The following is an 18,218-nucleotide window of genomic DNA, read 5'->3' as shown; positions in this document are numbered from 1 at the left end:
TGGATTTACCTTTTTTAACATGGCAGATTCATCAAAGGTAACATCCCTGCTGATAATCGTCTTCTTTGTCTCTAGACACCACAAACGGTATCCCTTCACACCAGGACTAAAGCCCATGAAAAGAGCCTTCTTTGCCCGTGGATCCAACTTTGATTCAATCACATGATAATATGCAATAGAACCAAAAACATGCAAAGAATCATAATCAGTTGCAGGTTTTCCAGACCATACCTCTAACGGGGTTTTGCCATCTATAGCAGATGATGGCAAACGATTAACGAGATGTTGAGCGTATGTCACAGCCTCAGCCCAAAACTCTCTGCCAAACTCAGCATTAGACAACATACAACGAACTTTCTCCACAAGTGTCTTGTTCATACGCTCCGAAACCCCATTCTGCTGTGGTGTTTTTCTAACAGTGAAGTGCCGAACTATGCCACAATCTTGGCATACCTTCAGGAACGGATCACTCTTGTATTCTCCTCCATTGTCTGTTCGGAGAACCTTAATCTTCCTTCTTGTCTGGTTTTCAACTTCAGCTTTCCACTTAAGGAAAATTTCAAGCACATCATTTTTGTTCTTCATAGTAAACACCCAAACTCTCCTGGAAAAATCATCAACAAAAGTGACAAAATAATGCCTACCTCCGATTGACGGAGTCTTGGCAGGTCCCCACACATCTGAATGCACATAATCCAGAATACCCTTGGTATTGTGAATTGCAGTGCCAAACTTCACTCTTCGTTGTTTTCCCAGAACACAATGCTCACAAAATTCAAGTTTGCAAGCCTTCGTACCTTTCAACAATCCCTGCTTGGTAAGAATTTGCAAGGATTTCTCTCCAGCATGTCCCAACCTCATATGCCACAACTTCGCTGCCTCAGCATCCTTCTTAGAGCTAGAAGTTGCTGCCGCTACTGTCCCCACCATTGTACTACCTTGATAGTAATACAAATTGTTCTTCATCACACCTTTCAACATCACCAGTGCTCCTGAAGTTGCTTTAAGAATTCCATCTCGCATCGTCACGACTAGGCCTTTAGATTCTAAAGCCCCTAATGAGATGAGATTCTTCTTCAACTTTGGCACGTACCGTACATCCCACAAAATTCTGGTGGATCCATCATGATTTCACAGCTTGATTGAACCTATTCCAGTTGTCTTACATGGATTATCATTACCCATGTAAACAACCCCGCCATCAAGTTCTTGAAATTCAAAGAACCAATCCCGAATGGGACACATATGATAAGTACAACCTGAATCCAATATCCACTCATCTGGATACGATGATGCTGAAAGTGAGACAATTAAAGAGATATCTGATTCCACATCACTTTTGCATTCTGCAACATTTGCATCTTGCGGAACCTTCTCTTTCTTCTGCAGTTTTGGACAGTCTTTCTTCCAGTGTCCTTTCTCATGACAGAAAGCACACTCATCTTTGGCAACGGCTCGACCTTTAGACTTAGACATCCCTCTTCTCTCCTTTGTTTGGCTTTGCTGACGACCTCTTGCCACCAATGCTTCTTCTGATGTCGTTGATTTGGTTTTCATCTTATCCTGCTTTCTCAATTCATGACTATATAAAGCAGAACAAACAGCATCTAACGACACATTTTCCTTCCCGTGAAGGAGCGTAGTCTCCAAATGTTCAAATTCATCAGGAAGAGATGATAACAACATCAAAGCCAAATCCTCATCCTCAAACTTCACATCTAAATTCAACAGGTCTGCTACTAATTGATTAAACATAGTGATGTGTGCATTCATAGTAGTACCTTGTTGGTAGTCAAATCGGAACAACCTTTTCTTCATCAGGAGCTTGTTCTGACCACTCTTCTTCAGAAACTTGTCCTCCAATGCCTTCCACAGTTTGTGTGCAGAAGTCTCGTTTTTTACAGTGTACTTCTGCTCTCTGGACAGGCAGGATCGAATAGTTCCGCATGCTAACCGGTTGATGATACTCCAGTCTTTCTCCTCTACCTCTTTTGGTTTCTCTCCTTCAATAGCAATATCAAGACCCTGCTGAAAAAGAGAGTCCAAGACCTCTCCTTGCCACATGCCAAAATGTCCAGTGCCATCAAAATATTTCCACCGCCAATTTCAAAGTGGACACCGGGAACCTCGACCATGATGACGAGGAGCCCGACACTCTGGATACATCCTTCGCTTCTTCTTCTTGATTTGCCATTACAAACTCAAAATATAATATTCAATATCACAAATAATTTCAAACAACCCAAGGCGAACCTTCGGCTCTTGATACCACTTGTTGGGAAAAACGGGTAATTTTCCCACTAAAACAAAACCCTAACAGAGCTACCCGACAAATAATATTGAATAAATAAAGCAGAATAATAAAAGAGATAAAGAGGAAAAAGCACACCCGAAAATTGTTAACGGAGTTCGGCCTGTTTAGCCTAATCTCCGAGCACAGCAAAAACAGCTCACTTTTATTATTATGAGAGAAGATATTACAAATTGGGATATATACAGTGAAGGAGAAGAGTTTAATTTATAACCCTCAAACCTCCTTCCCAAACCATGAACCCACCTAAAACAATGGGACTTGGGATTAAGCCAAAATCAACACATGCTCCCATGTTTTTTATACCACTTTGGAATGGACATGACCAACATTAATCATTGTGTTTACTTTCCTCTCTTTGTGTGAAAAAAATTGTTTCACTTGGTCTATGTTGCAATGACAATGGAAAATATGGAAGATCCCTTATTTTTTTGGGACTCAATTAATAGATTTAGTTAAGTTAGTTGTCAAATGACCTCATAATTTGTCTTTGTCTTCATCGTATGAAAGTGTCCACTTATTTTTAGAAATAATTTGTTGCTTGTAATAGTAAGAGAATTAACTAAGTCCATGTTTGACATTCAAGTCAAAAGTGACACGGGAGCCATCACTTGAAGATTGTGGTATTAGACTTAGTTAACTTATTTATCGTGGTTTGAAAAAGATGATTATGTTCTTCTACATATCTTATTAAGTGACATTTAATTTGTGAAAAAAAGTACAATCTCAATGTTAAAAAAAAAAAATCCAATTTCAAAGAGTCGTTCAACCTTTTCTTTTTTCTTTTTAAAAAAAGTCGTGAAAGATGTTGGTTATGGATTGTAATCACGGATATAAGCCGTTAACTCCACTCTCCATTGTAACACTTGTTTTGTTGTTATACCGAACAATTTTTTTACATCTTCATCTTTATGAATGATCCATTATTAAACTATTTAAAAATTATTTTCATCATACACGTAATTATTAAAATAAATATGACAATGACAAAAGGCAATACAAAAATAAATAATGGTATTTATTATTATAAACATAATTATCCAAAATAACTATTTGTAAAATAATTATCCTTCTAAATAATTATTTTTTAAAATAATTTATCACATTTATGAATATTAATTATTATATTTATTATTCAAAAACTATAATTTAAATTATATATAACACTTCTTACTTTTTATTTTATTTTTATTTTTTTTCTTCCCCCTTTTCTTAAAATATTTTGCAAAAAAAGTAAAATTAAATATTTAATTTTTTTAATTATTTATTTTTTCTACGAATTGATTTTTAATTTTTTTTTTCTAAATATATTTTTCTAAATAATTATTTCTTAAATGTATGTTTTTCTAAATAAACTTTTGAAATAATATTTTTCAAAGTAATTATATTTTTTTTTCTAAATTTTCTTCCCTTACTTTACAAAAACGAAAAAGAATTAAAACTTATTTAGAATTCTGGTAAATATTCTCCTCAAATTCGTGACAAAAAAAGACATTTAAAATTTAGTTTTCTGATAATTGAATTTGAATTACTACAATAAAATATTTAAGAATAACATTGCGGATCGATCTCTTTTAGATTGACCTTTGAAAAAGAAGTCGGGGCGATTGTCCCGTATAACATTTATGGGTTAATAGGTCTTACATAATATTGGGATTGTGGGTTACATAAATTTTAAATATTAAAAAGTAAAACCTAAAAAGTGTTTTTTTATAATTTTTTAATCTCAAATTTCAATATCTAGTAAAAACAAGGTTTAATGCAGTATAATAATTAAAAAAAACATTAAAGACTAATAAATTTATTGTTTACTACAAATAAACAAGAAAGTACAGAATGGAACAAAATTAAAACTAATGATGAAATGAAATCTAGATTTATAGTTGATACATGACATAAAAAATTAATGTAAGTTGATAGACTAATAATCCAGGGTTGAGAAACTTAAATCTTTGAGTCTATCTCACATTTTTTTACAAAAGGAGTCCTCTGCATAGCCGCACTCACATTCTCATCCTATAAACCGTGACATACGTGTAATGTAGTTGTGGAATAAAAAGGGGAAACAGTGCTACTTTACGAGAGAAAAAAGGTTTTTAATACTAAACATCGTGTGATTAAGTATTGAAACTAAGAATGAAAAAGGTTGTTTTGCGTGTTTTATGTTATCCTCTTGGTTCCAGGTTGAGAAGTTTTTATTGCATGGAAGTGTTGGAAGAGAGAATGCAGATTTCAAGAAAAGGGAAGGAGACATTGTGGTGTTGTGACGTCCAAGGCCCGCCAAACACACTCCTCCGTCTTTTGCGGAAGGATAACACTCTCAACTCCAGTTCAACACACAAGACAAACAAACCAAAGAAAAATATGATAGCAAAAAACTAGAAAAAGGAAAAGGAAAATAAAAGTACCACATTACTGACTACCACTGCTATTCATCCAACGCAAGAAACGATGTTGGAAAGTATTATAAAGAAGTGAAAGAAAACAAAAGGTCAAACATACACAACTTGGACCCAACTTGTGTTGGATCTCTATTTAGCCCCCCCCACACCATCCCCATCAACTCCTTAGCTTTTTATTTGCCACATCAATTTCCCTTTTCACACCACACCCCTCTCCAATTCATCACTCCATTCCTCCCTCTAATGTAATCAATTCATCCATTCATAAACCATTTTATTTTAGGCCTTCTGGGACACACACTCTCACACACACAACATTCATTATCCTACTTTTGCCTTTCTGCTTCATCTCTTCCTTCATGGAAAACCATTTCTTCCTCAATGCTGCTGTTCCCCCTCAGCTGCATTTTCACCCTTCACCACCTCCTTGTCCACCCTCCTGGCACTCACTCTCTTCTCCCATGGATGTTCAACTTTTGAATTCTTCAACCGACCGGACGCAGGATTGCTTTTATACACCATCATGGGACAAGTCAACGGATCATGCTGTTCAGTTTGATTCTGCCCTCAGTTCCATGGTGTCTTCTCCTGCAGCTTCCAATTCCAACATGTCAAGTGACAATTTTGTCATCAGGGAGTTGATTGGGAAACTGGGAAACATTGGTGGTGGTGGTGGCTCTGATGAGATCTCGCCTCATTCTCAGCCTTTGCTTGGTGCGTCTTCCTACATCAATGGCAATAACAGCACCAACACTTCATGTTACAGCACCCCTTTGAGTTCTCCTCCAAAGGTGAACATGAACAAGATCCCCTCAATGATGAATCACATGGTAAAAGAGGGCGTGCCCCCCAGTTTGGGGACGTCAATGTCCTTGAATTCCACTGTGGCAGAATTCTCAGCTGATCCCGGCTTTGCTGAGAGGGCTGCAAAATTTTCTTGCTTTGGAAGTAGGAGTTTCAATGGCAGGACCACCCAATTGGGCCCCAACAATCCTGAGTTGACTCACAGATCTTCTCCATTGGTGGAAAATGGGAAGCTCCCTAGAGTCTCAAGTAGTCCATCTCTCAAAGTGCTTGGATCTCAAATGAGTGCCCAGGAGAACAATAATTCTCCATTGCAAGACCAAATGGAAGTGGCCAATTCTCAAGAGGAATCAACAATCTCAGAACAAATTCCAAATGGGGACAATGGGGTGAAACCTTCCCCTTATGCGAATTCTAGAAAAAGAAAAGGTCCATCCAAAGGAAAAGCCAAGGAAACTTCAACCCCCACCAACCCCCCTACGGTAAGTACTTTTTATGCCAAAATTGTTTTGTTTTACACTTTTGATTCAAGGGGCACTTCATTTCCTAAATCCCAAAGGGTCTTTCACTTCAGGCTGCTGAAGCTAGTGAAGATTCAAATGCAAAGCGCAGCAAGGCTGAGGAGGGTGAAGGGAATGAAAATGGGCAAGTGAAGGCAGAGGAAGAGTCCAAAGGGGTAACTAGCAATGCAAATGATGACAAACAGAACAGGAGTAACTCAAAACCTCCAGAGGCACCAAAGGATTACATTCATGTCAGAGCAAGAAGAGGTCAAGCCACTGACAGTCATAGTCTTGCAGAAAGAGTAAGAGGCAGACATTTTGTCTCTCTGAAAGACACAAGCATGTGTAGCCTTTTATTTTGACATTGTGTGAACTGATTTTGAAATAGGTCCGGAGGGAGAAAATCAGCGAAAGAATGAAGCTTCTCCAAGATCTTGTCCCAGGTTGCAATAAGGTGCATGTGCTGATAAGCTAAATCAAAATGCAAACAATTAGGTTGGTTTTGAATTTATTCCTTAACTAATTTGGTTATGAACTATTTGTTACAGGTCACAGGTAAAGCACTTATGCTTGATGAAATTATAAACTATGTCCAGTCATTGCAGCGCCAAGTTGAGGTAAACCAGTCTTAGCCAATAAGCATATGAAATGATGGCCACAATAATGTTAAAGATTTCTTGGTCATTAAGAATGCCTTTTGCTGTTGCAGTTTCTGTCTATGAAGTTGGCTTCTGTTAACACCAGGCTGGATTTTAGTATTGAGAGTCTAATCTCGAAAGATGTAAGTTTCAGGGCTCTAGACAATGGGTTTGCTTTTTTAACTAAAAAAATTATTGCTTTTTTCCTGAATTGGGATTTGTTGGCTTTTTGGTGATTTCAGATATTTCAATCAAATAATTCTTTGGCACACCCAATATTCCCACTAGATTCCTCAGCACCAGCCTTTTATGGGCAACACCCTCAGCAAAACCCAGCAATCCACAGTAACATTCCTAATGGAACTGTGTCCCACACCTCAGTGGACCCATTAGATACTGGTTTGTGCCAAAACCTTGGCATGCAGTTACCTCACCTAAATGCCTTTAATGAAGGTGCCTCTCAGGTAATCAATTCCTTCAAGTTTCTCTTCAGAAAAAAAGTGTCATATTTTTTGTTAAAGTCTTGTTACACTTTTTCTAATTCTTCTTATCCAATTATTTCCAGTATCCAATAACATTCTCTGAAGATGACCTCCACACCATTGTTCAGATGGGATTTGGCCAAACTGCAAATAGGAAAACACCAATACAATCTCAGAGTTTCAATGGTAACTAATAAAGCAAAAGCAACAAATGTTAATATAACACATCGTTTTCATTAGGCCCCTCAAATTGATGTTTATGTTAATTGTTTTTGTCCAATGTAGGCTCAAATCAAGTACCCCTATGAAAGTTAAGCTCTGATCACCATTCATTACGCCTGAATTGAAGCTCGGAGGAATAGGAAGAGTGCTTCTGTACACAACAAGAAGAGATTTAATTTGAACGACCCCTTGAATTATTAAGCCATTATTATGATAAGTAGGTATAATAGAACCCTCTTTTGTCCTTATGTAGCCATTTATTTTCTTACCCTTTCCATGATTTTAATTTTTAATCCTCAGGGGCAGTTCTTTTCAATTTTTTTTACAACTATTCACTGTAAAATCTTTAGGATCGATTCTGTATTCTCTTGGTGCAAATTCTTATTATTACAGCACCAATTGTAAGATATAGTGCTAATTAAAGGAGTTTTTCTACTACCCGCTATTATGATTATTCCTTTTCACTTTCTCTATTATTGTACGCTTTATATAATTCACACATCACATCAACCCACAAAGAATTTTCGTGGGACTTTATTAAAATCTTATTATAGGTCATGTCAATTAACCTTCTCCTAAATGGCGTAATCTAGTCTTGTGTTGCTAACCAGCTGTGTTAGTGGGACCATTATTTTTATCTTAAAATCATAATTCTAATTTGAATGATGAAGACATTTGGTTAATTTGAGCTGTGGTCAACCATAGGTTCTGGCATTTTCTTTGTCTTTTTCTCTGTAACTTTCTTTGGTTCACCAAAAGTGGAAGCTTCTGTGCCGTTTTTTACTAAATGGGATAGAAAAATCCAAGGGAAAAAACATTATGAATTGTAGAGGTTCCAAGTTAGAAGTTATAACCACCCCTTTCAGAGCAAACATCATTTTTTTACTAATATATGTGAACATTAAAGGAATCCCAGGTTGGCATTGGTGAACTTCTGACTAGGCCCAATGAATCATTGAGCTTTATAATTTCATAGCTTTTATTATTAATTTTGTGAATAAGAAAAGGGGGGTTTTAGTGGAGTTCAGGTTTGGAAAAGATACTCTGGAGATATCACACTAATCTTTTTCTCAGAGGTTGTTAGCAAAAATCCAGTTTCAAAGCTTTAACAAAACATCTCTCCCTCTGCTCATACCATTTTAATATTCTGCTTCTATAATTGGTTTGCAGATTAGTGTGATTTAATTATTGCAAAGATGCTTTGAATGTGGTGCTGTATACAGCAGAGTTGCATGTATTTTATTATTATTATTATTGTATAATACATAGTTTTTCTTTCTTTACAAAAGAAAGATAAACAAATTGAAATAGAAAGTGTTAATCTGACAACCTTGTCCCAAAAACTTAGAAACTCCTAATCATATAGCGACGTGTCAAAGGATGGATTGGTTCATATTTTAAGTAGGATATTAAAGTGAACAATTATTAAAAAGACAAAACAATTAATTGATTCGGTATAAATTAATCTACAGAAGCAGTACTATATTGAAATCTTTAGCATTAATTATATAGTTTGGTCCTTCTGCATTTTTGCTTAAATATTCAACCTAATAAGTTACCTTCATTGGAGTTCTCAATATTTTATGATTCATGTCAACAATGATGTTAACTAATAAATGAAACATAACCTTGACAAGGAACATACAGCGTGTAGGGGTAGCTGGTACCTAAATTTAATCACTTAACAATTCAATTAATTTTCCCTACCATAACATTTCTTAATTTCTCATTTCATAGTTCTATATATATTCTCTTGCCACACGACACTCTTTTCCTAATCCATAAGGAAAGGCCTGTGAAGCAACAGCATATATAATTGCCTTTGGTTATGCTTAATTAATGTCCACTGTGCTTAATTATTGTTCCAGTTTATTTATGGGCTGCTTCATCCCATTTATTTATTAGTGCATAAAGTTATAACAAAATCAACCTGAAGACTAATTAATTAAGAGTTAGGGCAACAGAAAGTGTCAATTACGAGACAGTCTATTATGGAGAGTTTTATCTATTTCATAAAGCTGGCTTTCAGTACAGGAACCATTAAGCTTTTCTTCAGTGAATTGCTTGCATAAGCACTTTTAAAAGTTCTAAGCAGTTCCTGATATAAAAAAAAAATTCTATTGCCCTTTACAAGGCAAATAGGATATACCTAGCTGTTTTCTTCTTTTTCTTTCCAATCCATGTTGCTTGTAAAATAAATCTGCTTTACTGTTTATCATCTTCAACCACTGAAGAAAATTTAAGCTCAACTACATGGGGCTTCCATTTGCCTAATTTTTGGTTGAATTTTGCAGTTCAATTGTCATAATCAGATACTGAATTCCATGAGGCTAATGGAAAGAAAAAGAGAGAGAGATGTGCTTTCAAGGAAATAGCTTTAGATTGTCCTTCTAAAATGACAAGAAAATGAGGCCCTACCAAGCAAGAATGTTTTGAGAGATTTATAAGGCACCATAATGATCATTAGGGTAGGTGCCCTACTAAGTAAAGTTGTCACTGCTCTATCACCCACTTCCCACTTATATTTGGGACCCTCTTTCACCTTAGGATGAAGCAAATAACTTGTTTTTGGGGATTTTGGCAAATTTACTTCCTTTGTTTGGGGAGAAAATCAAACACCCTGTTTTAAAAACCCATCATTTGTTTTACCAACCATCCATTATTTCATGCTCTACAACTGTAACATTTTCTGTCACTATTTTCTGCATTTCAAACCCTCTCACCATCAATCACCAATTTCCCACCCTTTAATTTACCTTTCAGACTTTTAACAAAATTTATGTTATAATTTGAGTCAGCATCAGTGCCCATTTTCGTTTCTCACTTCAAATTTGGTTCAACACTTTTGTTAGCTAAATTTAGAGTAACACCCTTGAGGTATACAATTAAGTTTAGGGACAACACCTACCAGTGACAGTGAGTTTCCATTCAACATGAGACACGTTGCAGGGGTCCCCACCTACCAAGGGTACTACCATTTCTCAAGATCCTTCATGGCATTTTCCCTCATCAAAGAATAAACTTCTGGTCAATCATATCATGTAGGATCAATTATTTTTGCAATGGAAACATATATTAATTTCACTCAACAACAATTTTCTTCTACTTAATTTTATCATTTTTTCATAGTTTTACCCTTTATTTTTTTTAATCATGTTACAACATTCACTATAAAAAAATTAATTTTAAAAATAAGAAATAATTTATTATTATATTTATTAAGTTAAATACTATTTAATAAATAAAATCTAAAATACTTTCTATTATTAATAAAAAATTATAAACTAGTTTCTAAATATAACATTAACTATCAATATTCTAATTATTAGTTACTTTATATTTTAAATTAAAATATAAAATAATTAATAGTTAAAACATTAATGTTATATTAGAAACTAGTTTATAAATTTTGATTGTAATAAAAATTATTTTAAATATTAATACTTTTTTAGTTTATGAAATAATATTTAACTGAATTAATATACAATAATTAATTATTTTTTATTTTTAAAATTAATTATTATTTAATGATTTTTTTTATAGTGTCTTTATTTTATTTTATGATATTTTTTTTTCTTTTCAATTAATCATTACCCAAAGGACTGTAGTGTATATAGAATACTTTAGAAAAATATTCCCTACAAAGAGAACAAACACTTACCTATCAGAGGTTTTGTGATAAATTCTACATATTTTATTTGATGTTTAATCAATCTCTTTAATAAGAGAATGCAACGTTTTTAAATAAATAAATAAATAAGAAGCTTAATATAAGATTATATTTATACATAATCTTTCCAAATCTGTAAATTGTCAAGATAATTTAGTCCTAACAAATAATAAAAAAGTAATTTACTTTTGATTATTGGTTAAAATTGACTGAGAATCACCAAATTTTAGATTTGTGTTTATTTGAATGAGTTTGATGTTGTAGTTTAGATGAAATAAAACAATTTTGAATCTTAAGTATTGCTTGAATTTTTATTTTAGAGGGAAACGGGAGCGATTAATGCACGAGTGATGCTTAAATTATGTGGCATTGATGCATTTGTGTTGCATTGTAATGGCCCTCATGTGGGTATCATTAAATCGTAGATATTGAAAAAGAGATAAGAAAATAATTCATTAATATTTGAATTTGCATGAACAGATAAATACTATTATTTAGGTAATGTCACGTTTTGTTGAGTGCAAAAGAAGAAAATGACATTAGACCAAAAAGAGAAAGAGAGAGAGAAGGGAGGAAGCATACATGTGGCTATTATCTTTGCTTAAGAAACCTGATATTAATTTCAAATGCCAATCGATTCATTGTGAAAGATCATCATTCTTCAATCAGAAATGCAGCTTCAAGTCATGTCCAACCCAAGTGTGGGCATTTCAGGTTCACAAGATAGATGAGTGACTAGGTTAGAATTGAAACTTTGAAGAGAGGCAAACTGACAAATTGAAATTCCATCATAATAATTTGGATCCAATCACCAATCTATTATCTCCAACATCATCAAAACACATCCTGTTTAGTCACTGAATCATAATGAACCAATGTGTATTAAGCCAACAACAATCTCTCCTTTGTCATTATGTGTCCTTCTTCCTTTAACATTATCGCTTCAAAGATAAGCACGCCTTTCACTGTTAGACCAAAAGTTGTAATTATAAGAGATGTTAAGCCTCAAAATCATGAGGAACACGATCATCAAACTAATTAAGTCAACATTCAAATCATTGGCCAAATTTTGCTGCCTGCCAACACATTTTTAACAACACCGATCCATCAACTTACTGTGAAATTAATAGACAAAATCAAATCCCTTCACCCTTTTAGCACAGAGGTAAGATATATCAGCCTTGTTCATATAAACTCATTTTTTAGGGCATATATAATGTGTTTCTGTTGTATTAAGTTAATGATTTTCCTTTGATAGAATAGGAAAGGAAGAAAAATAGAAGAAAGAGACTAAAGTGTTGAGATTACAAAATTTTAGCCCTATTTTCTGCCATGCTTGTTCCCTTTGAGGCCACAGTTGTTGTGATGAACGACAGATTATTTATATGATCAACTAATGTTTTTTTCTATCAGAGTTATATGATTAACAAATATAATGCAATAATGTATGGATCTAAAGTTTGTAAGAAGATTGTTAGTAGCTGACAAACCACTCGAACAAATTCAATTATTAGTTCTATTGAATGAGTAACAATTAGTTCGTTAATGTTTGGCAACTATAATAATTAATACTTTTTCAATGATTCATATGTCAATATCAGCAAGGAATACGAAGTTCTGCATTTTGTGCTGTATTCAACAATATCATCATTACTTTCTCCTTCCTTTGCTGAACTTTTCAGTGTAAATAAACTATATATATATGCATGGAGAGAGACTCAAATTCTGTCAAAAAGAACTTACTGGGTTTACAACAACTTCTAATATGTTTTTACGAAATTATGACCAACTCATTATGATATTCTTGCTTTTGAAGATAATCCATTTATAAGAAAACGTGTTCAGTGAGGAACGATCATAACGAGAGAAAAACATTTTATGTATATATAACTCGTATACAAAAATAATTAAAATATTTTCATCATTTTCTGATATAGGATTTCCAGATTATGATTAATTTATGTGTAAGATATAAAATTTACTGAATAAATGTTAATCATTACAGAACAATATGTTGATGTATGAATTAAATTATATCAATGTAGCCACATGTATGTTAAATTTTATGAAATTTTTTAAAATATTATAATATATTTTTATTACAAATTACAATCTCATTTTTATGAATGTAAAGCTTTCACTATTGTTATAATCTTAATTAGACATTCTTAAACATAGATTTTATTTTTTTGTCTTTTCTTTATGTATGACTCTCTCCCTGTGTGATTAGCTAAACTTTTCTTTTTCAATTATTACTTTTTAGACTCTATAAAGTATTTGTAAATATTTAATTCTTTAATTATTTCTAATTGTGTTTTTTAGTTTTTATTATTAATTATAATTGATTTAATTTTAAAAATGTAAATATTAATTGACATAACTAAAGAAAAAAATTCAAATTAAAAGAATTGTATGTTTAAAGACACAAAGTTTAATTGAATATTAAATGTAATTATATATGTTGTTTTTAATATTTTTTTCACTTTTAATATTATTTTTTTATTCAAAGACATTATAAAATAATCATCTATTAACCAAAACTGGAATAACACTCAATTTCAAACATTCAAATTATGTTGAAAACAAAACATATACCCTACATATATAAATCAAGATAGTGTTACCAAGTCATTCACGTTCAAATCATTTATGCAAAGGTTCTTTAAAAAATATAAATAATTTTTTTACCTATAGTTCCTTAATCTAAAGTAACTTTTCAACTCAAACAAAATATTAGTCAAAATCTAGAAACATAAAGCACATTATTCAAACATAACAAAGTATAAGCTTAATTAAGTTGTGAGATCACTCTTCTCAACTAATCCAATTAATATTAATGATAAATCCAAATAAAAAAAATAAAAAATCTTCAAAATAATCAATAATTAATCTTATTGAAAAAATTTGATCGATTGAAAATATTCTTAACTCTCGAGTTATGTCAGATATAACCAAATTCCAAAAGATGAGGATTGGATGAAATTTTTTTTGAGAAAAGGTAGAATACAATTTTTGAGTGAGTTGAGAGAGGGATATATGGAATAAGTGAAAAAAAAGATGGAGAGTTTACATAAGTTATAATTATTCTTTAATAAAAATATAATGTTATAAATAAATTATTGACTGGAAAAAAATACATAATTATCTTTTTACATTAAATAAGAAATATTTAATATAAATAAAATATAAAAATACATAATTATCTTATTTATGCAAAAGAAAAATCAGTTAATTAAGGGAGGTTTACAAAATCTCCTTTACATGTATTTATTTCTAAAGTTTTAACAGCTATGTAAAATAACCACATTAAAAACAAACAAAAAAAGTTTATATTGTGTTTGGTTTAAGGTGTCTATTATTGAAGAGGAAGGAAGACAGACCAACTCTACTTGAGTTAGGGTGTTTGCGGGAAAAGAAGAACACGGAAATGCAGGTCGGACTTTTCAGTTCCTCTCCCACATACGCAGAAGATTAAAGAAAGTCACATATACATTGGAGCTTTATGAGTTTGCCATTGTATTTGGAGAAAATGAAGGTAAAGGTTGTCGACAAAGGCTACATTTCCAAAAAAAGAAAAATACCTTATATTTTATTATTCAAATATTTTTAACGATAAGGGTGAAATTATAAACTTACATTTTACACCTTTTAAAAAAAATTAAAATTTTACTTGTAACATCTATAATTTTATCCTATATAATGAAATAAAAGTAAAACAAGCAATATTTAATTACAAATAACATATACTACTTTCTCATATGTGTATCTCAAAAAAATATCCCTCTTCATAGGATTTAATATATACATCAAAAGTTTTAACAACAAAACAAAACATTCAAATAAAACTATCTCATTCTCCAGCTGCTCACTAAGGAGCTCTTATTACCTGCAATCTCATCTGCTCCCGTGTAAAACACGATCACAGATAAAGAAACAAACACAAACAAATAACAGGGTAAACTATCTATATAAAAAGTTTTGATATAATTTAAATTTCAAATTAATAAGCATAATTCATCAATTCTCATATGATTTCTCCAACCATCAAGTGTCTATTACATTCATAAAATTCATCTTTCATATGTTAGACTTTTACAGACGACTCACAACACATAGACACTTGACTCTACTTCCGGAAGACTCGTGTATTGAAATTAGCATTCAGAGACCTGAACCTGTCATACTACTGTTGTGAACCCACACAGCCATGCACATAATTATCTCAATATTTCATCATCTCATCATCTTCATATGACATAGTATTTCCTTTCCTGAAAATACTACGTCTTGATCACACTTTAACCTCATTACATACATAATTTAACATATCGATGCACCACTCAATCACTTCATATTTAAACTTTCTAAACAATCCAAATATATCTCAAACTTTACTTAAACACATAATTAATTCCAAATATATGCTCTTTAAATCAATCATCATCTGAAATCACACAGCCACTTCTCATCAAACATCTCACTTAAGTAATTCAACAAAATATTCAAAAAGAACAGGTCAACTCATTTATATTATCATTCAAACACTTTCAATTCTCAATCACAAACACTTTCAACAAATTATTCACCTTAAAATCAATATAAAAGATTCAAAATCAACCATTCCAGTCAATATATTACTTTACTCTTCAAAAGAGACAATCCTGCAAGAAAAAACAATTGGAATTGATGACCACGTCACCTCCACATCCAAAATCTTCTAACCTAGGGTTTTATTGAAAATAATAAGACCAGCTTCCCTTACCTAAACTTTAGCTGATGCTCACTAAGAGCTCCAAATCTACCCAAAAGCTTAAAAAGCTTAAAGGTAATTAACTTGCACCACAGAGTCCTAATCAAAATTTAACTATATAACTAGGAGCTTGAGTTAACAGAGATTAACCCTAAAGCTAAAAGAGTCACATGTAAAACTCATGTAGAAATTTGACTCAAAGAAAAGGGCAAAAAATGAACTTACTCTGTTTAGGATTTTGATCGGGCAATCTTGTAGAGTTCATTGTCAGGAGTCCAATGGCAGACTCCGATCGTCAAACTGATAACTGAGGATGTCAGAATCATAGAGAGAAGGAGAGGAAAGGAAAATGGTACAAAAATAATTACTCTAGCAATCTTGTAGTCTTCGCTGCCAGGAGTCTAATGGCGTACTCTGGTCGTCAAACAGATGAACGAGGAGATTAGAATCTTAGAGAGAGAAGGGAAAGAAGGGAGAAGGGAAACTTTTAGAGAGATGGTGGTTATTTTAAAATAAAACATGAATAACTGAATTTTCTATTTATATGTCATTTTCATTCTAATAATAAAATATTCAGGTATCATTTAAAATATACCACTTCTACTCTAAGGTTATTTTCTAGATACTTACATTACTCACAATCAATGCATCCCTCACACAAATGAAGAGAAGCTCATGGAAAGCCAGTTCATCAATGTGATTTGTTCTTGAACGAGGTTGGAACAAAAAGAACGATTCAAACACTGATTTGAATACTCCTCGGTCGGTCGGCCTTCCTTTCTCTCAAAGCGGGCTCCTCACTCTCCTTTCGTTGTTCTGTCTCCCGATCTCCAAGAAGACCAGACTCGAATGGTACCTGCAAAAGGCACTCTAACGCCCTACTCAAAATTCAATATTCGACACTCGGTATCCTAAACACTGTATAATGACGTACCTGATTCTTGAAATCTTATATTAGGCCGGATTAGAGAGTTGGATCATGCTTACCTAGTGTGTGATCGCTGATTAATCTCATTAATCCTGCTTAGTAGTAATGGTCTTTATGGTGTCGGTCGACTTGCCAAGTCATTACAAATTTTGCTTAGTAGTACATGATTTTTCCAATTTTGCCTCTATTTTGTTTTGCATGCATAGGTGAATCGTGCTTCTTTTTAAAGAACCATGCATGATTTCATATTCCTTTTAATACATTTTTTTACGTTTTTTTACATTTTTTTATTAATAAAAATTATACTTCATTACAAATATTAGTTATTACATAAATCTAACTAACAAAATATTTTAATAAAATTAAATTAATAATAAAATAAAATTTTAACACAAAATATATAGTTATTTAATGAACAAATTATATAATAAAAATTATTATTATAAATATAATAATACTATTTATATTTAATATCAAATTATTTCGAATTATAATTTTTAAACGTATGAATATTTAAATTATTTATTTATATATAAAAATTTACAATATTTACATATATATTCATAATTTTACATGTAAATTATTTTTTGTCAAGTAACTCGTTTTTTTTTAAATTAATTATTCAACTATATCGGAAATAACTTACATAATTTTAGTTCACTCAAATTTACACAAAAATATATAATATTTGATTATTCTATTTTCTTAAAGATAAAGATAAATTTGTAATCTTACATTTTACACATTTACAAAAAATTAAAATACTCTCACAACCATTACTTCACTCTTAAATTTCAATGAATTTTCTTCACAAATTCATTCTAACATACCTCGATCCAAAAAACACTCACTTTCTTCACATTTTTCTTTCAAATCCTCACACTTTCGTTCTTCAATCCAAACACAAATATGACATTGAGCAAAACATTTACTTTTTGCACCACCTCTAGATATTTGAACCATGTACCTTTAGAAGTCGAAAGGAATTGAAGCACTTTTGTATACATAAAATTATTACCTTTAATATTTAATACATTTTTATTCAATGAATTGCTACTTCAACTAATAACACATATCTACCAACTATTTTGATGAAGTCGATAATTAGTCAGGTAGTTAACACTGTTAATTACTTTATATTTGAAACTTCACATATTTACACTAGAATAACAATATATTTAAAGAAAAAAAAATTATAACATTTAACATTGTAAGCAATAAGCATCAAAACTAATCTTAACTTCTTTGTCAATATTCAACTCTTGATTTTATAATTAGATAGTTCATCCATCTTACTTGTTTATTTTTCTGTATTGATAGTTTTGCTTACTATTTTTGTTTACATTTCATTCATTGTTCACATTTTTCTGTATTTAATAATAAAATGAGTTATTTTTCTTTAGAAATAAACAACTTTTACATATTCATAAATTTAAAAATTATAATTAAAAAATAAATATGTATTAAATGTAAATAGGTATAATTTAAAAATTATAATTAAAAAATAA

The 18,218-nt window shown here is 31.8% G+C and overlaps 1 protein-coding gene across 1 annotated transcript; it reads left to right on the top strand.

The window, feature by feature from the left end:
* Window positions 1-4,459: 4,459 nt before the first annotated feature.
* LOC137825717 (transcription factor bHLH62-like) lies at window positions 4,460-7,800 on the top strand. The gene is made up of 8 exons (XM_068631458.1): window positions 4,460-5,999; window positions 6,092-6,322; window positions 6,409-6,474; window positions 6,569-6,637; window positions 6,730-6,801; window positions 6,901-7,122; window positions 7,224-7,326; window positions 7,426-7,800. The coding sequence occupies exons 1-8, from the start codon at window positions 5,073-5,075 to the stop codon at window positions 7,446-7,448; spliced, it is 1,713 nt and encodes a 570-aa protein (XP_068487559.1). The 5' UTR covers window positions 4,460-5,072; the 3' UTR covers window positions 7,449-7,800.
* Window positions 7,801-18,218: the final 10,418 nt, after the last annotated feature.

This window comes from Phaseolus vulgaris, chromosome 8, assembly GCF_000499845.2.
Source record: "Phaseolus vulgaris cultivar G19833 chromosome 8, P. vulgaris v2.0, whole genome shotgun sequence".
Taxonomy (NCBI): Eukaryota; Viridiplantae; Streptophyta; class Magnoliopsida; order Fabales; family Fabaceae; genus Phaseolus; species Phaseolus vulgaris.
The sequence above is the reverse complement of the archived record's forward strand: the minus strand, read 5'-3'. Positions and strand labels throughout refer to the sequence as shown.

Bases quoted from the DNA above. Each gene is read 5' to 3' on its own strand.
- LOC137825717 (XM_068631458.1), top strand. From the start codon at position 5,073: ATGGAAAACCATTTCTTCCTCAATGCTGCTGTTCCCCCTCAGCTGCAT. The intron at 6,475-6,568 runs GTGCATGTGCTG...TATTTGTTACAG, and splicing joins TTGTCCCAGGTTGCAATAAG to GTCACAGGTAAAGCACTTAT. The intron at 6,802-6,900 runs GTAAGTTTCAGG...TGGTGATTTCAG, and splicing joins AGAGTCTAATCTCGAAAGAT to ATATTTCAATCAAATAATTC.